Source organism: Canis lupus, chromosome 16 (genome assembly GCF_011100685.1).
Source record: "Canis lupus familiaris isolate Mischka breed German Shepherd chromosome 16, alternate assembly UU_Cfam_GSD_1.0, whole genome shotgun sequence".
NCBI classification, from domain to species: Eukaryota; Metazoa; Chordata; class Mammalia; order Carnivora; family Canidae; genus Canis; species Canis lupus.
In genome coordinates, this window is record NC_049237.1 from 54,425,935 (window position 1) to 54,453,503 (window position 27,569).

Sequence of the window (27,569 nt, forward strand, 5' to 3'; positions counted from 1 at the left end):
GGACTCCCATGATCACGCCCTGGGCTGAAGGCAGGCACTTAACCACTGAGCCACCCAGGGATCCCCCTGACTAGTCTTTCTAAAGAGTTATTAATGAAGTCTGACCAGAAAATCTAATTACATCCTTTTAGGATGTGTAATGAAAAGACCATGTGGATGTCATCTTGCCCGTGTCATTACTAGTGTGTAAACCCAGACAAATATCTCCTTGCCTCCCTAAGCCCCAATATTAGCACCTGCTGTCCTCACCTCAGAAGATATGTGGTGTACATTTAAAGCACCGTGCAGGGGTGCCTGGGTGGCTCAGTTGGCTAAGCATCTGACTTCAGCTCAGGTCTTGACCTTGGGGTCCTAGGATTGAGCCCTAACATTTAGGGGTCTGTATTCAGCAGGGAGCCTATTTCTCTCTCTCCCTCTGGCCCTCCCTTCTTCTTTCCCCCTCCCCCTGCTTCTGTTCTCATTCTCATATAAACAAATAAAATCTTTAAAAAAAGAGAGTACTATGCAGCAAATGTAAAGTTCCTACTTCCTTCACTATTTTAATTGCAACATTGAAAGAGCTTTTATTTGTCATGTTTGTGAAAGCAAAGTGCAGCTCATTTAAAAAAATAATTCACAGAATACAAAGTGTATAAAGAAATTAAATGACCCATGATCTCATAGCCCACTGATCACTGTGCACATTTATCCTATCACAAGTATTTCCCTGGTATCACACACACTTACACACACACACTCACACATACTTTTGATCTATCTGTGCTAACATAATACTTAGTAAGAATCCACTGTTGGATGAGTAGGGCCACCCAGGCACTGGGGACAATTCAAGGCTCATTAAAGTGAAACAAAACATTGTTATTTTCAGAGTTAAAAGATAAAATATTCTACTATATTTTACCTTTTTCATAAAAGAACTGTACATATCCCCTTAAACACACTATAAATAACATAAATATATACACAGTTATTTTAAAAATGAGAATCATACGGCATGTGCATTTCATATTCTGCTTCTTTACATAACTCTTTTATAGCTATCTACCAATGTCAATAAAAATAGAACTTCATGATCTTTTTAATGGATTAAAAGCACTGAAATGCAGAAATGTACTACAGTTTGCATAAATAATCTTCCGATTACTGAATATTTTGGTTGCTTTTATATATAATCTTGGCACATAAATTCCTATATTCTACAAAGGAATATTTTTAAAGCATTTTAGAGTAATGCATGTGAATTTCATTACACTCCATTAACTCTTTTAAAGATCCTAAATTGCCTATTTTTAAATAGTGTGCTTGTTCCCTATGGCGCAGAGCGGCAGAGTGGGAAGGGCTAGGGATGTGGAGACAGACCGGCTGAGGCTCAAGTTCACACTCCACTCTTAACTAAGGGCAGTTCCTTACCTTCTCTGAAATTGTAACAGTATCCCGTGCTTTTCAGGGTTTCATCAGAATTGGGTAAAATACAAAAATGTGAAAATTTAAAACTGTTCCAAGCATACAGCAGAAGCTCAACAAATGCTCAACTTCCTGTTACCATTTGCTACATTTGTAAAAGGGCTTGAAAGGGATATGTTTGCTCCTCTCCCTGCATCTCTGTGTGCCTGAACCTAAAATTAGTTAAATCACAGCCCTGCACTGCAAACCAGGACAAGTAATATCCTTAGCATACCTTCTCATGAAGATCATTAATCTCTTCAGTACACCCTGGGTAGAAAGCACAGAGCTTAACTAGGTGTAGTTCATTATCGGGAGTCATCAGGAGAAGATCGGCCGCCAGATTCCTATGCACATAACAAAAGAGGAAACTTCAATTAAGGAAAAACAAAATCTAAAAATATCACTTAGAACTATTTCAAAGGAAGAAAACCCTACCACCTCCCTTGATTGCTTCCACAAATGGTACTAATTTCCTACCTAATTATGAAAGTCTTCTAAATGTAGATGACAGAAACAGAAGGGCTATGAAGGAGAAATGTATTACAAAATTCCTGTAATTTTCAAAAAATCTAAATGAATCTTTCTATATTTGCATTTAATTTTGTTATTACAGAAGAATTCCCTAACCAAAGTATCTAAGGGCATTAGATATGTTCTTGGGAGTGAATTATAAAGCAAACTTCATGAAAGCTAATTCTCATCAGCTTTTGTTACACTTGCCAATTGCCCTGGATTAGCCAGCTCATTAAAACCAATTAGAATGCTTGGGTATTTAAAGTTTAGAAGTTTGGGTATTTTGCGTCTCTCTTAAACTTTAGGTGAAAATCAAGGATAGAAATGCAGTTTTCTGATTTACTTTTTAAAGATTCAATGAGTGGAATAAATCACTTAAAAATAAGGTATTTTAAAGTGTTGTACGGACTTCACAGCTTTACATTAAAAGTATTCTGTGTAATACCCTTTTTTAAAAATCACTAGGTAAAGAGGTTTTGGTTGCATACATCAGAACTGAGAAAATGCTAACTTGCAAGGGTTCGAGATATTATTCAATTTTCAAGAAACTCACTGTATGACACATTCATAACCTGAGAATACGCAGTGTTTCAGATGTGCATTTCTGAAGGGCAGACTTCTGAGAGTAACAGGCTCCTTCACCTTCTTTGTGAAGCCTTCAGAAACATGTATCTTGGTCATTTATGTGAATAAATTATTTTTAAAACAGTAACAGATGTTTAATCCAGAATGTCGTGAGCAGAGAACAGGAATAGAGACAGTTCATGTGTGTCAAATATTCTATCATTGAGGAGCAGGTAAATCTCTGAGTGTTTTTACAAGCCTCAAATTAGGGCAATTCACCTGCTCTTGATAAAAAGTTTAAACGACTATGTTTTCTGATACCAACATGTACTAGCAGTATTCAGCTATGTCCATGAGAATACAGAAATGATCGTTTGCTTTTATAGTGCATAAACTTGCTATGTTAAAATTCTATTCAAACTTCTATGAACTACAGATGAAAGTCTGACTTTCTCACTGTAGAAGTATATCTTCATACACTGAAATTTATGGCAATGCCAGCTAATTTTATTCATTCTTTAGTGTAACTTCCTATTTATTGAAAATTCAGTATACCAGTTGGGGAAAATGCATATATGTAATGATACAGACCTACCAAATAATGTAACATCTTACATTTTGCTACCAGAACAGACATTTTCACTCGCTTAGCTACTACTGTTTTATATCTTAGAAAGTCACAATTCATACTTACACATGATTTAAGTATAAAATCGGGAGTGATTTTGTACCGAGGCTACAGGAACTGTTATTATTTTGTAGTTAGGTTTTATATGTTATAAATTCTATAAATGAACTAGCATTCTGTTAACCAATGAAGCCCAAACAGGTAATGATCATTTCTTAATACAGAGTTAATATTATAGAACTAAAATATAGCATGATTTCTTTAATTAGATGTTTTTATAAATCTAGATAATACCTGTATCCAACAGATGGAAAGCTAGAAAGAAAATGATTTTAAATATGAATAGCATAGATAATATGCAACAAGAAACAAGAAGGAGACTTTTACCAGTAAATGTAAAAAAGGCAAAATATACTTGGTTTACAAAATCATGAACATCCTCTCAAAATTATGCAGCTGTCCAAATTTTACTTAAATTTCTGAACTCTAAGTAGCCATGATGATTACAGATTCCCCCTGGAAATAAACCTGATCAGCACCACATATTTTAGAATTTGAAGTTTATCCTAGTTCTTGGTGCAAGTATCTATGGACATAGAAGGGAACTTCTTGGGGCAGTTACAGGGAAATGGAAGTTTGTTTTATATGAAAAGCAACTAACACATATAGTCAGTTGAAAGATTTTTTTTAAACCTCACTTAAGTTGAATTTCTATTTCTGTTTTGCTATGTTGCACCTTCACCTAGGAAAAAGGAACGAATCACATTTTATTTAGATTAGGTGATGACTTTTAGTATGGAGTTGGTCACCCTGGTGAATAAACAATCTGAGTTAAACCTCATGCTTTGGGATGGGTCCAAGGCAAGTCATGGTAAGTACGTAACTGGCTGCTATCCTTTCCGACAGAGAGAAAAACATCTCCAAGGATGGTGGGCATTTAATAGATTTAAGCCTAAGGCTGATGGTGGGGTACTACTATCTTCAGGTTGGGGGAGGGAGCTCTCATATGAATGTAAGATATGGTAAAAATTCTAAAAACTCTGAGATTCCGTATTCACTATGAAGCCCCCAGATCTAGAAAATGAGAAGAGGAAAATGAGAAGTGTTTCTCTTTTGCTGACTTAGTCACACATTAAAGAGGGTATAGTGTGATAGCTGCAATAGACTGGATGCTTGTATTACCCCCAACATTCATATACTGAAACCTAATCCCCAATATAATGGTATTTGGAAGTGGGACCGTTGGGACGTGATTAGGGCCTGAGGGCTAAGCCCTCACGAATGGGATTAGTGTCCTTACAAAAGAGGCCACAGAGGACTAGTTCACCCCTTCCACAAGTGAGCACAAGAAGATGGTCAATTATGACCCAGCAAGCCATTTCTCATCAGACCCCAAATCTGCCAGCATCCTGATCCTAAGATCTCACCCTTTAGAACTGTGAGAAATAAATTTCTGTTGTGTACAAGCCATCCAGTCTGTGGCATTTTGTTACAGCAGTCTGAACTAAGTAAGTTGCTAAGTGCAAACTTTGCAGCCAGTTTATGTAACCTCCGATCTTGGCTCAAGCACTTACTGAGATCTGAGGCAAATAACTATCTACTGCATAATATCTAGTAAGTTGTTACATGTAAAGTGCTTAGCACAGAGCTTGGCACACAGTATGCAGTGTGGAGGGGCTAGCCGGCTGTCACCATTATTAATACTTTTATCTGTAGGATTCAGCAGTGGAATCTGTATAGTCCTTCAAAGAGTGGTATGTGTGTGCACGGGGTGTACGTGGGAAGAGCTACGAGGCCTGATAAACAAGACTACTTAGAAACTCCTTGAGGTTTTAAGTACTTTGGGGAAAGAGAAGATAAAAGTCTAAAGTCATCTTTAGGTTGCTCCGTAACAAAGGACTGTCTGCGATGCAGATGGGATGAGAACTGCTTTCACCTGGACTTCCTGTCACTGCAGGGACCTTCCAGGGTCTATTTCTTAGAGTTGCTGCCCAAGTCTGGGGAAGTGGCCTGTTCCCAGTCTCCAGCTAAACCATCACTCTCCATTAAAAGTTACTATTCTCCCATTAGAAAAGTGATTTTATTTTCCAAACCTTAAACTATGAGAGAAGATCGGACAAGAATGAGTGTAGATACGTAGCATTTAAAGTGGAAATGTGTGGTCCTGATTATCTTAAGAAGAGCGCATTTATTCTCATGACGTTTTGTGTGCTTGAAAATATCATAGTTGCGACTGCCTTGCTTCAGAACGGGTCATGGTAGATTTCATTATTTAACCACTCTTACTTCATTGTCATAGCATGGTTCCCTCCCACAATCTTCCTTTTATTTAAAAAAAAAAAAAAAGCAGATGCTGTAACCTCCCAACACACATCAAATGTAACTTATAATATTTAAAAAATGTATTCCATCAGTATAAGATCATTCTTCGAATTTAGAAATTCTTACCATGTTGGAATCATCATGCATTTTCTTGCCAACAGTTCCAGGGCATAGTGGGTTGCAGGTGCCGCAGACTCCCCTAGCACTGTGCCCACACAGACGGCCAACTCCAGTTCATTTCCACGAATCAGGTATGCCATAGCAAGCTTGCTCAATAAGAAAATAATTTCTTCAGTTTCAGAGATGCTGGATGGGATCATCACTCCCCACCCAGCTCATAAAGTAGCTAAAGTAGTATTAATCTACATTCCTATAAAATACTGAATGTAATACTCCTATAAAGTACTTATGTAAGTATAAACACAATTTCCAGATGGAAAAGCTTATCTGATAAAGGGATGTACAGGAAGTTTTTGTAAGGTCAGAATTTAAGTTTAGAACCCTTAGTAATACGTTTATAACTAATTAATAACAGTCTACCTGCAATATCCTCAACATGTCCTTCAATCTCTATCACAAAACAATGTAAATTCTTAAAAGCTTCTTCAATAGTGCTCAATGATTATCAATTATCCCTTAAATATACTACATCTAAGGATATACGCATAACAGAAGCCATCTTTACTTAACACTTTTCTTATGAAAATACCTTAAAAACATAGCTTGCGAATAATATACTTGAAGTACGTTAAAAATAAGTACGTTGAGAAGTCAGGTATTCTGAGTCCCGGTCCAGAGATTTTTGTCCCTTTACCATACTACTGCTTGTCATGTAGGATGAAATACTTAAAGTCAGGTTGTTACCAACACGTATCTTGTGATAAAAAATAAATCGGAAAAAAATCCCATAGTCTATAGAGTTGGTGTGTGCTCGAGACGTGGAAGTCGAGGCTTGAAAAGCACACAAACTCAGATCTTGCACAGAAGTTGCCGTGTTTTTTCCACTAGAACACCATGACACATCTGAAGGGTTTTTCATCCACATGAACCAACGTGAAACGTACCTCAGTGTTATCGACAGCCAGCTGGCAGCAGGCAGCCAGCACTGCACGACCGTCCTGGAAATACCATTCTGACAATTCTTCACTGACTTTGTGGAGGAGTCTAGAAAACAGAGTGTACGTCCTCCAGGAACACAAGGATTCCATCATAAAGTGGACTAACGCTCTTTTATAACAAGTTGGCCAAATGATCCAATAGGATTTCATTTGATATCTCTGATTCAAGTATAAAGCCTGATTTTTGGTAAAAATCAATCAATCATCAATCGATCAATCAGGAAAGCAGTCTTAGCTGACCAATCAAACAATGGGCTTCTCCCCCACCGCCAATGTCAGAAGAAAAGCCTAATTCTCAAAATGTACTGTCCTACATCAAATCATTATAATTCAGCTACAGGGCAGTCAACCTTAGAAGAGCTATAGGTTGAGCTGAAACTTTTCAAAACGTAAGTGGTGACACAAGATATGGGTAGATCTTTACCATATCAAGTTTAAAATGGCAGAGAATAGGAGCAAAGAACCAGGAAGGAGCATGTTGGTCCCAACACATTATTTGCTTAATATATTATACTCCTTTTTTTTTTTTTTTTTTTTTTTTAACTTGAGAAGCATCCTAAAAGTTTAAATATCCAATTTACTAGAGCAATAACAGAAGCCAATGGATATGACGTGGGAAAGCAGATTATTAGATTTTAAAAAGGTCAAAAGGCTGAAGAGTTCTAACGTCTGTTTCTTTTAAAAACATACGTATCTGGATTTAAGGAGCCTAAATTTTATTCCCACCATTAATTCTGGGGTCTTGATTATGAACAGTGTCGGGTGACATTATCTACACTGACTTTACAGTGAAATGTTAATAAACAGCCCACCTACTTTCACTGCCCTTCCTCCCTAAACAGGTTTGATCAGTTTTTAAGTATTTAGGTGCTTTATTTGCCATCTCTCTCCTGAAATGCATTCTGCTTCCCTGGAAGCCATACAAAACGTGTGTGGGCTGCATCTACATGCCAGACACTGTCCTGTTCACCTACGGAGTGGGACTACGGTGGGAAATACGGTGAGACAGCCAAGCCCCCTACGCAAAGAAAGATGAACTGCATGTCTCCCAAAGCCTCCTACAGGGGAGCCAACCATTAGACTATGACCCCACACAGAGAATAAAATGCTCACTCATTAAAGTCTTCCTTGTAGGTATCATCAGAATACGAAGATTCTTTAGGTGTAGAAACATGTAATGTCTGCATGTTTCCCTCACAAGCAGCCTGGAATTTAATGCAATCTTTAATTAATTTTAGCTAATTGCTGACAGCTGACCAATTTTAGAATATTATTTTGATCAAAGTACATTTGACCCTTGAACACTACGGGTCCACTTACATGCAGATTTTTTTCAATAAATACAGTACAATTCTGTAAACATATTTTTTCTTCCTTATGATTTTCTTAATAACATTTCTTTCCTCTAGTTTACTTTATCTTAATAATATAGTGTACAATCGACAACGTTGTCGGTAAAGATTCTGGTCAACAGGAGGCTATTAGTGGGTAAGTTCTGGGAGAGTCAAAAGTTACACTGGATTTCTGACTGGGTGGGGGTTCAGTACCCCTGATCCCTGTGTTGTTCAAGGATCAACTGCTTACTCAAATCATGTCTGAAATTTATACAATTTGGAGATACCCTTAGAATTTGAAAAAAAAAAAGTGAACTCCATTTGTAACAAGTTCATGGTTACTAGAAAAAGCTGTTTGACCATATAGGACATTCATCAGCAGACAAAAGTTCAGAGTTCAGGGATGCCTGTGTGTCTAAAGTACACTCGGTGTGACCAGATGGTGTGACTGCAGTGTGGACACAGCAGGTCGGGAGGTGGGCAGAAGCCAGCCCATCTGTGACTCTTGATCACGGGAAGGCGCATATGAGGGGTCAACAGTCTTCCTTCCACATGCCCACCCGCCAGGGTATGCTGCGCCTGTAATCGTGCAGTTGTACCTGTGCCACAAGCAGAGCTTCTTTAAGCTGACCTCTTGACATAAAGAAATCGACTAACTTTTTCACATCACCAATGGCTATGCAGTATGGAATGACATCGTCCTTGTCTTCCTGGATTAGCTGATCCGCTCTCCTAGTAAAGTAAGAACAATTTCTTTTATAATATATTAATTTCAAAGTTCTACGCGGGCCTGAGATGTCCTTAAATATCTGAAATATCTAAAACATTAATATTCAAAATATGGGGTAGACTTCATAAAGCCCTTTCGCATATCGCTTTTCTAAAAGCCTCAGATTTTATAGTCAAATCAGATACGAAAGACAAATAAAAGTTTTCTGTAATAAAATACCACAGATACTTGCCTTCTCTTAGAACACTACATATTTTCATATTTTTAAAATGCACTGAACATGTTAGGTCTTAAAGTGAACATAGCTTATCTATTAAAACAAGCAATATATTTTTTGAAAATAAGTTGTAAACTAGGTATGTGTGATGGAATATCTAATTTCAGCTGGATTAATTAACTACGTGGGTGTCTGCTCCATTAAAGACAGGAGATTTTTAAATGTTTTAGTGAGCACAACAATGAATGGAGAGCTTCTAAATATAAGTAGCTTAAAATCATTCAAAAAGACAATTTAAGAGTATAAATATTGATAATAAGCTACAGAAATCTGAGTGCCCCAAGCAAGGTAGTTTAAAAAAATAATGCTTCTGCTATATGAGGGGAAGACAGGCTCCCGATCTCAGAGGTTATGAAGGGTATAGGTGTGTCTGCCTCTCTCCGTATCCTGTGTTTCTGTTTTCCTAAAGTCCCAGGAAGTTTTCAGTGACCAACCAAATTAATTCAACTCTTACAGTTTGGTTGAAAACTAATCTGGTCTACTTAACTTCTGCTGGCATTTGCGGTAAACTATGTTTCAATTGCCAATGTCTGGGTAGGTGCAGTAAGACAGTGTCTGTTTGCCCAGTTCCAATTCAGAGGGTCACTGGTGTTCTCCCCAACAACTATGTTTTTAACCATGTGGCCCTGGTTTCCTTGTTAATAATAATATCCCCTTCCTAGGAACTAGGGCTAGGACACCACCAGTCAGCGTCTCTATATGGCTGGATCTGTACGACACAAACTTAGGAGTCGTGGGGAGACCATTTTCTGGCCACAATGTGAAGAAATGAGCAGAGAAAATCAGGTGTTGGTTCCCCAAAATAAATGAAATAGCTTTCGCTAAGGTTGAAACAAAATTGTTTTGTGAAATAAACAGCATCTGCTACCTTGACTTTATTAAAGTTTCAGTGGGAGGGTAACATTCACCACGGTGCAGTGAGGGTATAGGAACTTAAGAATTACTTGGGATTCTTAGAACTTAGGATGGGGAGCCTGGACCGTGGGGCTGCAGCCAGCCCGCTGATGAACTTATCACTGGGAAAGCAGGTGCCAGGGAGCAGTCTACTTTCCCATGGCAAATATGTTCGTTAATCCCTTTGCATTTCATGGTTAGCCTCTGACAGATCTGTATTTATACATGTGAGTTGCAGTGGATGTTGCTTCTAAATCACGTCCCATGAAAGAAAAATCACAACTTTTTAATGCCAGAAGCAAGGCAATCACTCATTAAATAGTACTCTACAGGCTTAGCACAGTGATTAGCACATAGTGAGCAATAACTAAATAAATATTCACTGAACAGAAATGAATGAATAGAAAACAGTAATATGGTGTGAGGTGAAATGTGTCCTCCCAAAAGATATATTGAAGTAGGAGGCCATGGTATCTGCAAATGTAACCTTATTTGGAAATACAGTCTTAGCCAGTGTAGTCAGTTTAGGGTAGACCCTCAATCTATTATGACTGGTGTCCTCCAAGAAAGAGAGAAATCTGGGCACAGACATACACAGGGCGGGTATCGGAGTGATGCATCCATGAGTTCGTGAGCACCAAGGACTGCCAGCAGCCACCAGAAGCTGGAGGAAAAGCATGGAACTGATGCTTTCTCAGAGCCTCCTGTAGGGACCAATCCTTCCAGCAACCTGAGATTGGCCTTCTAGCCTCCAGAGCTGGAGGGAGCAATCATCTGCTGTCCTAAGCTGACCAGTTCAGGGTACTTGGTTACAGCAGCCCTAAGAAACTAACCGTTCTCAGCAACAGTCTTCTTTGTCATCAGTACCTCCTCTGTATTCACGGGGAGGAGGTGGCACGGATTAGTGTCCCGAGGGAATTTCTGAGATTATTTTTAGAATAATATTCTGTGAACTTTTGGTCGCCTTCAGGAAAATATTACCAGTTATATTTCAATAGCAATATATATAATATTATATTAATATATATTATATTATATATAATATATAATATATGGTTATATATAATATATATGGTTATATATGGTTATATTATATATATTATATATTATATATATAATATAATTATATAATTAGGTTAACCATTAATATATTAACCAGTATGTTTACTGATCTGTCAGTTGTTCTACTGACATGGGAAAAATCTGCTTGCACTGTCTTTATCAGATGTCAGGTCAAATGCACCAAAATGACTTGTAACTGACTCATTTAATTTATTGTTAGCAGACATAAAATTCAGCTATTTTTAAAGACAGCATAAGAGTAAAAAAAAAATCTCAAAAGCTACCATCATATTTATATACTGATTCTATTTTAACATATTTTAAAATGTCTATTTGGACACAAGACTCTCTGCTTACCTCTGCATTAACTTCTTCCAGTATTTCACAGACACCCCTGGTGCAAGTGATAAGGCTTTGTCCCACTAGAACAGAGAGAGAGAAAGGCAAGAACATGTCTTTTTTTTAAGATTGCATTTATTTATTTGAGAGTGAGAGTGAGAGTGAGCACCAAGGAAGAGGAAGAGACAAGCAAGACTCTCGGCTGAGCAGGGAGCCCGATGCGGGGCTGGATTCCAGGACCCCGGGATCATGACCTGAGCCCAAGCCAGACCCTTAAGTGACTGAGCCCTGCAGGCCTCTAAATATATCTATTTTGATTGTGCTAGATCTTAATGGAATTTTTTTTTTTAATAAACACACATTTAGAATACAAGGTTTTAGTGTATTTTTAGACTGTTTGGATTTCCAGAAATCTTTTCATATCCTATCTGATGGATGCATTCCATAGACTATAAATATTACCACATTTTAAAGTAAAGTAAGATATGTAAATTGTATTATTTAACAGGTAAAATCCTAAACCGAGAGGTCGAGGGCAGAGTAAGGGGAGGGGAAGAGTAGTAACTAAAATACGTAGTTTGAAAAATATATTAATTCATCTTCTGACACAACACCATAGTAATTTGTTCTACAGCAATCTACATTCTACGTTCAAAAGAATACATACTGAAATTTTTATTGCACTGTCACTTCTGTTTAACAAATATGACATTTATTTCTATTTTATTCTTTCCTTATTTTTGATAAATTATATATTTATTGTCACTTCTTCCTTTATAGTTGATAATACAGGTCTTCCTATTTTTTTTTTAGGTCTTCATATTTTAAAATTAGACTGTTATTAAAGAAAATCATTGGGCAGCCCGGGTGACTCAGCGGTTTAGCGCTGCTTTTAGCCCAGGGCGTGACACCGTGGTCCCGGGATCGAGTCCCACATGGGGCTTCCTGCAGGGAGCCTGCTTCTCCCTCTCCCTGTGTCTCTGCCTCTCTCTCTCTGTGTCTCTTGTGAATAAATAAATAAAATCTTTTTTTAAAAATAAAGAAGATCATTGTTCGGTAAAGGCAAGAATGACAATTACATGGAAATACAGACTTCACTAAACTCAAAAGTCTAGAAGGGAAGTGAAGGTACAATATTCTGAAACATCACAACACCAATCTAAACTTCATATGATGTCTCTCCCCAACAGTAGAATTCTACTGCAATTAAGGCTAGAAGAATTGGTAATTAGCCTGAAAATGATAGGTTAAATTTTAAATAGGTAACTTTTTTTTTTTTTAGTTTTTATTTAAATTCCAGTTAGTTAACATACAGTGTAATATTAGTTTTGGGTGTACAAAATAGGTCATTTTTAATGCTTTGCTATTTGTAGTCATGTCACTTTTTTTGAAAAAAGTAATAAATATGCTCCTAGGAAATCTTGTTTTTATTATAGTAGAGCCAAATGGAAGAAAGAAGCTACAGTGCATATTAACTTTGAAATCAAGATTTTTCTTTTTTTTTTTTTTGAAATCAAGATTTTTCTATAAAAACATATTTTGTAGGTGAAAAGATAAAATTTTTCCCTAACCTCATAGTATTAATCTCACAGAAACAGAAACTACGGAAGGAGGTGACCGTGAACAATTACAATGACATTCTGATTTCTCAAGGATTTTAAGCATAGTTTTTTGCATCATTAAGAACATTGATGAAACTGCACAACAATAAAATTCTTAAGCTCCATTTAAGTAGATACCTTATTAAAGTTTAATAAGCTTAAACATAGCTTGAAAATATATACACCCAGATAGAAAACTCAGGAAGATGAAGAATTAGAGTTCTGCCAAAATTCATTTATTCTTTTTCTCTTTGACTTTTGATATATATTCTAAGAGTGACCTGTTAAATGGGTCACTTTTAAGACAAAACTTCTATTTCTTCAAAAGTCAAGTTTTTATACCGCCCCTAAACACTTTATAGTTTGCAATGCCTTTAAAAATTTTTTTAAATTTCTTTAGAAAAAGAGATTTTCTTTTTTTTCTCTTACAAAGAGAAAAAAGCATGCACAAGGGCAAGGGGGTGTGTGTAGGGGGCAGAGGGAGAGAGAGAATCTGACACAGGCTTCATGCTCAGCACAGAACCAGACGCAGGGCTCGATCCCACGACCCTGAGATCATGAGCCAAAATCAAGAGGCATACCCTCCACTGACTGAGTCACCCAGGTACCTCTTCCTTTTCAATAAAATTTTAAAATGACATTTTATCTTAGTCAAGCAGTAATTCATTATTTGTTTTTAGTGTGTGGGGGAATAAAAAGGTGAGTTTAATTTTGAAATATTCTAATGTAATTTTATTGTTTATTTTATATTATTTATTAGTACACTTAATGACATGCTTTGTAATTATAAAGTTAGCTAACCTAGAGTTTTTCCAAATGATCAACTAGGCAATGAGACCATGCCATTCGATTTTTTTTTTTTTTTTGAGGAGTGGGAGATTTTTTCTTGAACATGGCTGTGCAGAAAAATGAAAAGCTTCATAAATTTGCACAAACTGAATACATTCAACTAAACCAGCACCCAGATCAAAAACCAGAAGCCCTTTCTCCCTTTTGTTCTATTTTATTTGCCACCCACTTTCCAGAAGAACCACTACCCTGAATTTTAATAGGATAGACTCATCTTGACCTTTTGGAGAACTCTGTTTTGTTGAATGAGTCCTCTACACAATCAAGATGTGCCTCACAAGCATCTTTCACCAGCTAATCCTCAGGGAAGACCCTTCTTCTGGCCAGTGTGGGGTCCAGTTACGACACAAGGGGAGCCCACTGTGAGCTAATCAGCCAACACGGATATCTTTGGGGTATCAAAGATCCTACCGGGCAGTGTTTCTCAAACTTTACCAAGCCTGTGAATACTGTGAAGGGCTTACAAAAGCACAGATCATCGGGCTACATCCCCAGGGTCTCTGATTCTTTAGGTCTAGGGGTAATGCACGTCTAGCACGTTCCCAAGGAACGCAGATGCTGCCACCCAGGGGGTCTCACTTTGATAAGCAGTGCCCTCAGGTAGACACCTACCAGCAGACGGGCAGAGAAGCATATAAAGCTGGAAAAGATAAACTTCACATTTAGCATTTCACCAATACTTAAGACTACTTTGTCGAAGTCGTTGATGTTTGCACTTTACCTCTCCAAGTCCAACCATCAGTTCACAGTATCTCTGAATTTGTCCTAATCTCAAATGTATGTCAGCAGCTTCCCTCAGCCTCTCCTCTTTGGTGGGGACACCAATTCCACCACCAAATTTAGACATCTTGACTGTTGTCAATTCTTGGGCTTCAGACTGGTTAAACAGAAAATAACATTTCCTAAATTTTGTTATACAAGAGCTGGTGATAACAGATGATTATAAAAGCATGACAGGGGCACATATTTTAAAAGCATGTAGCACTGGAAATTAAATATTTTTAAAAATCAGTCTTTTTTCTCTGTAAAATATGATACTTCCTCCACTATAATACTCTGGTGTGGGTGCAGGGTAAAGACTAGCTGGGTCGGGTGTGGGCAGACAGGCTAAATCCCACTGTCCTTAAAACTCACCAGGTGTGGTTATAGTCCAGGGGTTAAAAGGTCATGAGTGATAAAGTGATATGTAAGTACTGGAAGAAAAAATATAAAAGTCTGGAATAAACATTAAAAATGATAGGCTCAGTCTAATTGGCTCCTGTTCTATCAGGAGGTAAGACCTGTAGTCGTTAGGTGGGGTTGTGACTACAGAAAATACTCCTTTATGAAAATAATTGTTTTGTGGGACCTTCAAATCCACACCTCTGGCACAGTTCTCGTGCTCTCCCAGTCACGTTAAGCATGGATATTTTATTGCAAATATAAGTGCTATTTCCTCTTTCTCATCCCAGCTCTGGTTTGTTGGTACGGGGTATCACTCCAGGTATGAGGTAACTGGTGATTTTGTAATGGAATTTAATAAGAGCTCTAATACGGCCAGTTTTAATAAAACATATCCCAGAATACAGTCTTTCAGGCCTCTGAGACTAAAATCAGAGTGGTCCAAATGTCACGGTTATTTGGTAATAGGGTAAAGCATTTCAAGTAGTTCCAAGTGACCTTTGAAAAATTTCACGAGATTCAACGTATGGAAACCATGACTGCCTTAACTAGTCTCAAATAATTCAGACTCTCAAAAAAAAAAATTCAGACTCTCATAATTGGTTTTTACTGATGACTTATCTCCTCAGCGTTCACTTACTTCAGTCTACTAACTCTAATTATAGAAATCTTCCAGAATAATGTTTATATTTTAACAACGAAAAGGCAAAAATAATTCTGCTTGGGGACAGGATACCTGCATACTTGACTTACCGTTCTAAATTTAATCAGATGTTTCAAATGCATTATTCCTTTACAGTAGTTTTGAGGAAGCAAGCTGTCGTCCTGCCCTCTTATCACAGCGACTAAATTCCATAAATTGTCACTGCCACCTGGAGGCTAAAAAGGTTGATACAGAATAACCAAAGATAAAATAAATGAATTATTTAAAAACCCCCAGAATTTTGCATCTTCAAAAATATGATGAGGCATATCTAAGTTGAAAGATTAACGAAATAATAACTGTATTTCATTTATTGTTTCTGGTTTCCATTTGCTTTCTCACTCTGCACCAACTATGTTCAGAGGGACCCGCTGAGTTGGGGTGATACATGTAAATATGTGATAATGACAATGGTTGTAATGACTCATTTTTGACTACAGGGAAAATGTTCATATTTAATTCCTATAATAAATACTCACAGATAAACATTCTGAAAACCATCTTAGTTTTTTTGCTCGAGGATTACCAGTTAGTTTCTCTATTTCGTGTTTAATATCTCTTGATACTTTACCACACAATAGAGGAGGAGTGCCTTGTTCTATGGCATGATCTAAAGAACAGACATAATTCAGTGAGAAAGGATTGCTTATAAGATACTATTTAAAAATAAAATCTAATACATGCACATTTTCAATACCAGTGTTCCCGATAATTTCTTCCCAAGATCTGTCTGCCAGAATATTTATTTGTAAAGGAGTGATTAGAGGTGTTAATGACCAGAGTCTCACTGTAGAATCACGGGAGCAGGAGGCCATGGTGAAGGGGCGGCGGGGATGACATGTTAAACCTGATGGAAAAAATAAACCTATTTTAACTAAAGTAAACACCAAAAAATATTATTTATCTACAGGTACCTCATAACACTTCTACAGAATTGAAGTTATAAGGAAGAGTTTTGAAACGGCATTTTCACATTTTGGCTGAAAATGACATAAGAATAGAGTATATTACTTAGCATATTCTATAAATATGAACACAAAATTGAATAATGATTAGCGAATGGTCCTGGATGAAAATGTTGAAATTACATTACAGTTGGGTCAGCAGTGAGCAGACTGTCACACCCGTGGAGTACATGGTAATCTGTGAGGTAATGGTGGATGGACAGAGGTTCTAATTATAAGAAGAGAGTTGGGACTTTCCAGTTTAGGACATCCAGCAACAGGATTCTCTCCCACACTCAGCCCCCTCTGCCTCAACTGAAAGGCCACTGAGGTCAAGTATATGGACACAAGTGGCTAGACTAGGGTCACTTTCTCCTGAACCATTTTTGCATTCTTAATTCACCTACTTGTGCCCATCAAGATTTGGGTCGTCATATGAAAGCGACACGCAGAAGACAAGAAATCGGATTTCCATACCCAGCTCAATCGTATTTAAAGACTTAGTTTCACATAAAAAAGCAAAACGTTGTCCTAACTATACAACAGTAGAGATACAGTAATGGGTAGATAAGTTACATCTACTTTATCACGGATTTCCTGTTTTACAACTTCCTTCTGAGTGATGATAAAGGGCGGGAGAAAAATCCAAGCCATGTGCGTCTGCATGCATATGTGTGTGTGTGTGTGTGTGTGTGTGTACACACAGAAACACAATAGTTGGTTGACATTTTGGGTTATCATCTGTATATTCTGATATTTCAATAATAAACAACCACACAGTTTCTAATAAGAAAAATGTTATTTTAAAATGAAACACTGTAAGGTTTCTTTAAAAATACTGTATGTCTTAGAAATTATAAACTTCATTAATACAGTAAAATTTAAAAATGAGTGAAAAACACTTTACCATATACATCTGCACCATGATCATAAACAGTATCCAAACAAGTTCCTTCTCGAGTGTCCCATACTTTTATAGTGTAGTCCCAGCTGCCAGACACGAGGAGATATGGAATCTCAGTATTCCACATTAATCCCCTCACAGGTGCAGTGTGGCCACTAAGAATGTTTATGCAAGCATCTTGAGTGTAATCCCAGATTCGAACAGAACTGAAAACAGAATATTATGTATATTATGTATAAAATACCATTCAGGTTATAATTTGTCTAAAGTATGGACACATTCTTAGTGGCGCACAACAATGATTTCTCAGTATATCCAAAGGGCATTTTAAGATTCATGATACGTTACGATTCTTTTCTTTATAGCAGATGAAAATGAACAATTAACTATGCCAGAGCTAGCCTATTTCAATAGATTTTCCCCCTACTTTAACTGGTCCTTTACAACTGATAATAAATCTATTATTTCACAATTTATTTACTTAAAAGGTTCTTTCTTAAAGTGAAATAGAGAAGGCCAAGAAATTACTAATAATAGGGATACAATAATTTAATGATACACATTATTTGTAAATCATGAAAACATAGCATGCATGATGATGGGTATTATTTGAATAATCAATTCATCTTTATGTTCTTATCAAAGAGTAAATCATTCCTTCATGTTTTGGTCAATAAAATAAGTTGGTTAGTAGGTGTAAAATCACTCTAAAATCAAGTACAAAACTTAAATATAAATGGATTCATGATATTACTTGAATCTACCAATTGTACAAAGTACAAATGCTACTGAAATAATAATTTGAACTCAAAATCAATTTAAGGCCTCCAAATGCCAACTTCGCCTGAACAATTCATAATAATTTTTAGTTGCAGATTTATATCAATCTTACAATGCCAAAATATTAATACTTCAAAGGTTATATTATGAAAGAGATACATTATATATATATTTAATTTCTTTAAGGCATATTTATTTATGCCTTCTATAAAGATTTCCTTCTTTTTCTTTTCCCTTACGCAGCACAGGACAATATATCCAGGCATATCACAACCTAATTTTGTGCTAATTCCTGTTAGCCTTGAAGTTATTTTGGTTGATATCATACTTTCATAATGTTAAAGTGACATGTATCAAAATACTTTAATGTTATCATAAGGGGCGTTCACAGGTGTTCTTGCTTTATGACATAATTTAGATTAGGCAAACATCAGGCTAACATCATAATTATATTTTATAGTCAAACATAAGAAAAGCATTATATACCCCATTGTACATAAGCATATTTAAAGGTGCTAGGCAGCATGTTATTACCTATATAGTCATATTAAGGAACTAATAAACAGAATTTACAAAAGATTTTCAAGTTTCATCCTCATAATTAAGTAAAATGTTTGCTATCTTTTTGACAAATATTTCTTAGACAATGGCTGAATATCATACTTTTTTTTTTTCATGTAGCAATAGAATTCAGATACTGAAGTCCATGTTAACAGAGAACAATCTCATAAGTCAACTCATTCACTTGGACATGATAACCTTACTGTATTTTTTCCAGTGATAACCCACAGAAATCTGACCATTGCTTTTCTTAGGAAATTTGGATGGATGCCAAAGTTTCAAGATGAAAACAGTCAATTATTCAATATTAGACTTCTGGCTACTGTATACTATGATTTCTATCTGCATAAAGTAAGATTTCTCTTATCTAAATTTATCTCATATTCAAATACGGACCAAACTGTATTATGCAAAATCTATCCTGTTTGAATATAAAATATAGACAAGATTTCAGGAACTTTTTCACAAAACCAGAAAAAAAAAAAGGTTAAATCACTCTCATTTCTAAATAAATTCTCTTCATGCTAAAATATGATCATCTTATTTCCTATTCTTAATGAAAAGAGAGTAGGACTGTTTTCCATATTAAATATCAGGACATTACTAAAAATAAACTCTTCTCTATATTTTACAGAGATTTGTTCATTTCAGGGTTTTTTTTTTCCCCTTTCCAAACCGATCCTTTTGAAATTTTTGTTTCTCTTAACTCTGTTGCTAATAAGACAGAAATAAGCATCCATAGTAAGCAAAACGAGGAAATAGAAATCATGAATAAGATGATAATATAAGCATGGCAAGATTTAATTTACTATGGTTAAATGTAATTAGGTAACTGTTAATTGCCTGTACATCTTTGTTATGTACATACTTAAAATCTTTCCATCCCTAAGTTGGATCATATAAATATATGCATTTCTAGAAGATTATAAGCTTATGATTTTAAGGACTAAAAATTAGAATCCAAAAAATACATACCCATCATCAGAACCACTGCAAAGTATGCCCTCGCTCAGAGGAGACCATTTAACGTGGAACACTTTTGCAGTGTGCCCACTAAATACTTTCAGTGGTTGATCAGAGCTGGTGGCTACATAATAGACACGAACATTTTTATCTTCACAGCCAGTAGCTATCATGTCTCTGAAATATCGTCAATGGCACAGTAAAACATGAAAAAAATGATATTTGTTACTGATAATTTTAAAATATACCCAGTTCTAATTTCTAAAACTAAAATTTTTTGCTTCCTTAATGAAGTTAGACCTAAAACACGTAAGTAAAAACCATTATTCTCAGAAACTGCCCTAGTGCAAAGTTTTTTTTATCTTCTCTTTTAATCAGTTGCATTTTTAAGTTTTCAATCTTAGATCAGAGGTAATGGAATTCCTATTTCTATAAGTTCTTTTTTTTAAATGTCCAGATTCAAAACTTCTTGAATATTTCTCACATCTTTATATTTCATACCGTAGGTCTTAACAAGGGTCTCCAATGGTGAGTAACTGAGATCTGCTTCCTCACTGGTAAGCAAATTATTAATCACTACATGCCCTGACCACTGGTAAATTTTTTCTGTGGCATGAATACAAATAGCAGTGCTTCCCCTGAAGGATGCTGGAACGTCTGCCCACAGACCAGGGTTGTCCCATCCGACAGAAAGTCACAGTCCTGGTTTCCCCATTGTCTTTGGTGGCTGCACCAGTTTGAGACACTTTAACTCTATGTTCCAACCAAGGATCTTCTGTAAATATGCATGGCTATGATCTTTTAATGATCTTTGTCTGTTATACTCAAGAAAATGAGAGTAAATTAAGTAACCATGTATATCCATCTGTATATTCATCTACAACCCAAGTGGTCATACATGGAACACTGTTCCAAATGGACTTGGGAGGAGTAGAGTGGGCCTGTGGTATCATGGGGCAACAGTGTCCCTGAGGAATGTTAACAACCATACAAACAGGCTCCATGCTCCAAACAGAAGTTACACTTTGGATACAACTGTTCTCACAACCTTCCTCAAACTTCAAATTGTTGATTTCTGCCAAGTGGGTTGTAGTAATTGCATTTATTTAAGGCCACATGCATAAATACACCGGTTTGCAACCTGGCCTGCCAATCTGTAAATGTGCATATTACATCTAAGTCCCACTGATAAATGGGCCAGTTTCTACATGTGGGAAAACATTCTTTGCATATTACAAATATTTACATGTACACGAGTATGTTTTTGCATACGTGTATATGGATACATGATATAAAATCTTAACAAATTATAAACATTCAAGGAATGCATGTACAGCTATCCAAATTATAAATTCAGAGATATATTATGCAGTCAAATGCTCTACCCCTGAGCTATACCCCCTCACAGATATATTATGAATAAATGTTTACAAGTTCAAAATATTTTTCACGTTATCTCCTAAAGGGCTACATAAAATAATGGATACTGCTATTAGAATATTTTTAAAAGGCTTTTAAAAATAAAAATGAAATTTATTAGGTACACTTGGTAGTAAGCATAAAAGTTAACTATAAAGGACTTTTTTAAAAAACAACAAAACAAATTAATGTCTAGTTTTTATTTCAACTCATCAAATGCTTAACCCATAAAACAGAAAAATAAGAATGCGGAACTGTTCTGTTGGTCAGATACAAGATGACTTCTATCTATTGTGTATTGAAGAAATAATTTTTAAACATCTACTTTGCTCTAGGCACAATGAGGGTTAGCAGCACAGTGTTTTGCTAAGAATATACTGCTAAAAATAGATAACTCAGTTGCTGATCTCAAGGAGATAACATTTTAGAGGGTGAGACAGCCAATTTCTTACTAAAATTGTGGTTTTTAAGATTATATGTATTTATTACTCATGTGGTCAATATTTATGTACTCTTCCAATATCCATCTTATATTTCCTCTGTCTCCTCCCTGGTAACCATCAGTTTGTTCTTTATAGCTAAGTTTGTTTCTTGGTTTGCCTTGCTCCCTCTCTTTTAGCAAAATAGCATTTTGCTATTTTGCTTAGCATTATACTCTCTAGCTCCATCCATGTTGAATATTCCATTGTATTTATATATACACACCACATCTCACCACCCAATCATTTTAACTATATTTGTTCTTCCAACCCATGAGCATGGAATGCCTTTCCATTTCTTTATGTTCAATTTCTTGCATTAGAGTTTTATAGTTTTCAGAGTACAGGTCTTTCACCTCTTTGGTTAATTTTATTACTAGACATTTTTTTGTTTTTGGTGGAATTATAAATGGGACTGTTTTCTTAATTTCACTTTCTGAAGCTTAATTATCAGTGCATAGAAGTGCAAGATTTCTGTACCATGATTCTGTATCCTGCAACTTTACTGAATTCATTTATCAGTTCTAGTAGCTTTTTGGTGGAGTCCTTAGGATTTTCTATATAGAGGATCATGTCATTTGCATATAGTGAGGGTTTTACTTCTTCCTTGCTGATCTGGATGCCTTTTATTTCATTATGCTGTCCCTGCTGTAGCCAGGACTTCCAGTAACATGCTGAATAAAAGTGGTGAGAGTGGACATCCTTGTCTTGTTCCTGACCTTACAGGAAAAGTTCTAAGTTTTTCACCACTGAGTATGATGTTGGCTGTGGGTTATTCCTATGAGGCCTTTGTTACAGCAAGATATGTTCCATATAGATGTACTTTGCAGAGGGACTTCCCTGTTGGGCTCCTAAGATTTTGCATTTTATCCTACAATCACTGTAAGCAATGGAATGGTACACTCAGATCTGGTTGTTAAATTCTCTGACTTCAACATAGAGAAGGTTAGGTGGGAGATAAGGAAGTAGTGACAAAGAATGTGAATCCTAGAATCGATTTAGAAGTCTTTTGACGAAGTCCAAAAGCAAAGTATTACTGGTTTATGGCAGGGGAGGGGAGTGGTTGGAAAAGAATAACTAGATAGATGATATCACAGGAACTGATAGCCGACTGGAAACAGAAATTGGGGGGATGATAAGGTATAAAAGAGGCCAAGGATTTTGGCTTCAGCAGCTCTGTTGTGAACATTATCAGGCCACTGAGATGGGGAATCCGGCAAGGAGGAGCTGGAGCTGGGCATGAGCTCACTTTGCATAAAACCTCTGTGTTAGAAGTTCTTCTCTATTTACTGAAAGACATCCTTTTGTATGTGATTTGACTCAGAATACAAATATGATAAGGTTTTAATATTTTAGTATGTATATTTTCCACTTGCAAGACAGAAAAGCATCATTTCTCGTTATTTTCACAGTATCTCAAGAAAGTGAATTTTTTAAGTATAATTTATATACCATACAGAGAAGTTTGAAATGTAAGATTCTTGGAAGTGTAGTGACTTAAAGGATCAATTTCAGTGAAGGCTTGACTTGGATTAATTTTTAAATCTGAGCTGATTTTTACATGGTAAATACTAGGCTCGAAAGCAAGGATGACCTTTCAAAACTATGCACATAAGTTCTATATTTTAGGAAATCATCCATTCCCAAGGCATTAGCATTATTGGGCAGCAATAGAAAGTCATGGTGGACGACTGGAGAGATTCCTAAAAGGGTTTAGGGAAAGGACTGCACTTCCATGGTAGAAGCCACATGCAGATTGGACTTAATTTCCATTTTTTATTAGTTAGTTCTATGTTTCTTCCTAAAGCATCAGCTAACATGAACAATCAATTACAAGGCTAGACAGCAAGAACTCTCCTAAAGAGAGTGATGAGCATTACCTCTGGGAATAACATTAAATTTCACGCTTATTTAAAATCTCAGAAGTTATTGTTTATCTTGGGGAAAAAAATTCTTACTTATTGTTTTGGCTCCAATCACAACCGAACACAGCAGCTGGATGTTTGTATTTGTGTAGCACTTTACCATCAACTGTTCGAATAATACTGAAATTAAGTATAGTATGTTAATAGAAAAAACAACATTCTAAACATTATTCATAAAAACAAAGCCAGAACTGAATAATTCGAACATAAATATTTTAGGATAGAGACCTTATCTTCAAAGCACAGGGAACATTTAAAAGTACTGAGTAAATGATATTACCAACTATAAGTTAAGTATATTTACATCAGATAGTACTAATTATGGCCATCCACTTAAATTAATTTGAATGTGATAAATTTTGATTTAGAAACTATTTCTAACAGAACACTTTTAGTTGAGGAAAAACATAGTTTAACACATATATTTTAAAACAATGATATAACTAATATGCATTCAATTTTCAGCTTCAAAATTCTGCAGTTCAAAATTTATATTTCAAACAATTCATTTATAAGTGCTGGTTGCACATACTATTACACCAAGTCCAAGACATGTAAGTTGTAACATTGTTGTGCATATTCTAAGTGATAAAACTAGACATTTGGAGGAACCTCTCTCCCCCAAAGGATCTATTTTAGCTACAAAATTAAAGAAACTCTAATACCCGACTATACCATTTCCATAACACAAGGACTATTGGTTCCATTAAAGAAAAGATGAAGCTGTGTGTAAATTAATGCATTAGAGGGTTTTAAGTCTTTAGAAAAGACCCTCTAAAATATTAGGCCGATGAAAACTTTTGAGGCTACTGGGGAGTGGTAGTGACCTATGCTTACAAATGTGTAGTCATCACGTGTGGTATTTATCAAACCAGTGGGGTCCTCAAAGTACATGGTAAAGCTAATGGGGTATCGCATTAACAAAAAACTCTGAGACACATCTTTTGTATTTTGGTATTTATCGATTAATAAATTTCTTTTCAGGAAAAAAAAATCACTAATATGGCTATTTCCGAAAATTTCAACTTCCTGTGAAGATCTCTGGTTTCCATAACAACTACCTTTTTCATTGAAATTAAAATGTGAGGATGAGAAAATTGGGCTGGGTATTGCAAAACCTAACAGGAGACCATCTTTACTATATTCTCAACAACTACACATGTCTATACCCCCTGTGAAAGATGGCCATACCTATAGCTACACAATAGCATCATCTTGATAAAAATATTTGTTTAACTCAAAGACAATTCTTTCCCTTACATATATTCCTTGGAAACCTACTTTTGCCTGGTACTTAACAGAATTAAGAAAGCACTTGTTTCTGAAATACCAGGTCAGAGATGTTAGTCACCTTCCAAAAAAAGGCATTTCCCACAGTCATTACTTTATCCCTTCTTATAAAGGCTTCTCATACTTTTTTTAATAATAGCACCTACAAAAGGTGAGCAAGTTTATTTTTCTAAAAAAAGATTTATTTATGTGGGAGAGACATAGAGAGCACAAGTGGGGAAGAGGGGCAGAGGGAGAAGCAGACTCCCCACTGAGCAACCAAGCAGGGAGCCCGATGGTGGGGCTCAATCCCAGGACCCTGAGATCATGACCTGAGCCAAAGGCAGATGCTTAATCCATAAACAAGTTTCTAGAGCACTTGGTATCTCCTGAATCACCTGTAAAACTGAAATAACACTCCCCCAAAAGTGTGGTGAGGACAATTTAGACTCTTAGTGAAAAGTTCCTAAAGTTTCTTTGAGGCAATTCACACACAGTGTTTTACTTATAACTCGGGTAGTATTTTGTTTAGAAAGACATTACTGGTTTATTTATTTTAAGTATCACTGCACACTTATTTATTACTGATAGAGCAGTATGGCACATGCCCATATGGGCTTACCTGTATCTAGGACAGTCGGTAGAAGCTGTACAGGTGGAACCTCATTGACTACTTTGATGTATGTGCTAACAGGACACAACTGGTATTATCTAATGTATCTTTTACAAGCAGTACAACTTCATACATAGTACTTACCAGAAACCATCACCACTGCAGGTGGCTATTCTTTTGGAATCTTTATGACTCCAGGCAACGCAGAATATTCCATTTTTTCCATGCTTCAAAAAATGCAAAATACCTATCAATAAAAAATAATTCACCCCTTTTTTCTCTTATTTATTTACTTCTTCTAGTATTGCTTTTCTGTTAGGAACTTACTCTACATGCTGACAGAGGTATTATTGTCAACAGCAGAAAGCTGAATATATACTTTAAAAATGTAGAAAGCTATCACGCTTAAAAAATAAAACCCCGTGTTAAGAAATCAATTAAGTGGCCCTATTTCTGTTTTTGGAGATGCTAGTAGAGAGCCAGAACTGCCTCCTCAGCCATCTATTGATTAAAGCTCTGCTTAGTGCCTTTTCCAGAAGTGCCAGTGTGGAGACGAAGACAGGGATCTACCGGCTTCCCAACCTAGTGCCACCACAGCTACAGTGTACGAAATAATGCAAGCAATCGTTATTACTGGTCGTTCTTCTAAATTTCAAAGTTTTATTTTTATAAAAACAAAGGAGAAATAGTTAAGATTTTCCCTGTAACAAATCACTCTATACTGACCTGTTCCTCTGCATTCTCGGGCTGGGGAAGGGGAAGGGATAGTTACGAAGGGATAGTTACGACCAGTATGATGAGGATTTGTAAAACCACAAGGAATATATTATACATGGGAATGTCATTCGTCAACTAGGACATGGGTGAGTAAAGGTTGCAATCAATCTATTTTCAGCTTTTATTTAACTTTATATAGTAGTTTAATTGTGGCTGCTGCTAAGGAGAGACTAAATTAACATTTTATCTGGAGTTTTAGGGTGACCTTACTAAAGTGGTCTCCAGTTGCTGTTTTTTCCTCTTTGGGGGGTGGTGAAGGTAGGTAGCTGTATAAAGACTGGTATGAAGTGGAGGCAGTCTCTATACTCATGTAACTGAAGGAGTGGAGGCCCCCCCATCCATCAGCTTTACCCCAGGAAAAGGGCACCTAGGGCTTCTCAGACCCTGCATTTCCTTCTGTGAGACATACGTAATTCAGTTAACTCAAGCTAGCACTGCCCGACATCTATTATCCTAGGTTTAAGCACTTCTGTATCAGCCTCAACTAAGTTCCCGAAAGCTGGGAAGACAGGCATGGGTGTGAGACACCCCTGATGCCAGGGTGCAGTGCCGATGGGCAGATATTGAGGTCACAGAGGCCACGGTGTAGATGTGATGCCTCAGGACAGCATCTTTGATTTTAGGTCAAAAGTTTCTTTCTCAGATTCATTTCTTCTTTGCTTTTTACAGGACTATTATGGGATAAGTGCTGTTCTTGATGGGAGGGCAAAGGGCAGGTTGGGGGGCACTGCTGAATTTATTGTTCTGTAGAGAAAGGGAGGGACGTAACTGTATACAGTCCTTTGTCAACGCTTCCTCTGAGAGGCAACACTGTTTACTGGTGGTTGTAAAGGTCCCCTAATGCTCTGCATCTGGGACAGTGCTGTAGTGTCCCCTAAAAGATCACAGCTGCTTGATCCTCAGAGAAAGATCAGGCTTTTGTATAAGTCTTTCAAAGTTTCAAATATAAGGCATTTTCAAATAAGTTATATATTCAATAAACTTCAACAGTAATCATTGGATATGAATGAAATTTCAAAACAGTGAGAGGTCCTTTCCTATTTCCCTTGATTCACATGCAACATATTATCATGAGATCACATGCGGTGTCCAAATATTAGTGGAACTCCGTAAAAGAGGGGATGACAGTTTCACTCCAGGCAGAAGTAAGTACAATCTGTGACACTACGAGCAGGAAGGGGGGAGGTATTAGTGCTTGTCCTGGAATAACAGAATTCAAGAGGAGGACAGAAATCCAGGAAATTCTAGAATCCAACTTCACCATCTTACAGGCGAAGAATCAGGTTCAAGACATTAGATGATTCTCGCTATGTTTAAAGCTAATTGTTAACAGAATTTAGACTGTAATTCAGAACTTGTCCTGAGTTTAGTCTTTTTACAAATATTGAATATTT

General features: G+C 36.4%; 1 protein-coding gene across 6 annotated transcripts in view; it reads right to left on the reverse strand.

Moving 5' to 3' along the window:
• The window catches only part of WDR17 (WD repeat domain 17), a 102,650-nt gene that overhangs the window by 9,061 nt on the left and 66,020 nt on the right, over window positions 1-27,569 (reverse strand). For 3 of the 6 annotated variants that reach the window (XM_038560501.1, XM_038560505.1, XM_038560506.1), the window contains 15 exons: window positions 25,543-25,625; window positions 23,550-23,636; window positions 19,706-19,870; window positions 17,393-17,595; window positions 16,239-16,388; window positions 16,021-16,151; window positions 15,592-15,717; window positions 14,399-14,554; window positions 11,246-11,310; window positions 8,525-8,657; window positions 7,705-7,796; window positions 6,538-6,658; window positions 5,600-5,739; window positions 3,446-3,466; window positions 1,679-1,790 (listed from right to left, as the gene is read on the reverse strand). In XM_038560501.1, coding sequence (XP_038416429.1) covers window positions 1,679-1,790; window positions 3,446-3,466; window positions 5,600-5,739; window positions 6,538-6,658; window positions 7,705-7,796; window positions 8,525-8,657; window positions 11,246-11,310; window positions 14,399-14,554; window positions 15,592-15,717; window positions 16,021-16,151; window positions 16,239-16,388; window positions 17,393-17,595; window positions 19,706-19,870; window positions 23,550-23,636; window positions 25,543-25,625 — 1,785 coding nt within the window. The remainder of the gene's footprint in view (window positions 1-1,678; window positions 1,791-3,445; window positions 3,467-5,599; window positions 5,740-6,537; window positions 6,659-7,704; window positions 7,797-8,524; window positions 8,658-11,245; window positions 11,311-14,398; window positions 14,555-15,591; window positions 15,718-16,020; window positions 16,152-16,238; window positions 16,389-17,392; window positions 17,596-19,705; window positions 19,871-23,549; window positions 23,637-25,542; window positions 25,626-27,569) is intronic. The other 3 variants (XM_038560502.1, XM_038560503.1, XM_038560504.1) reach the window with 3 other exon arrangements.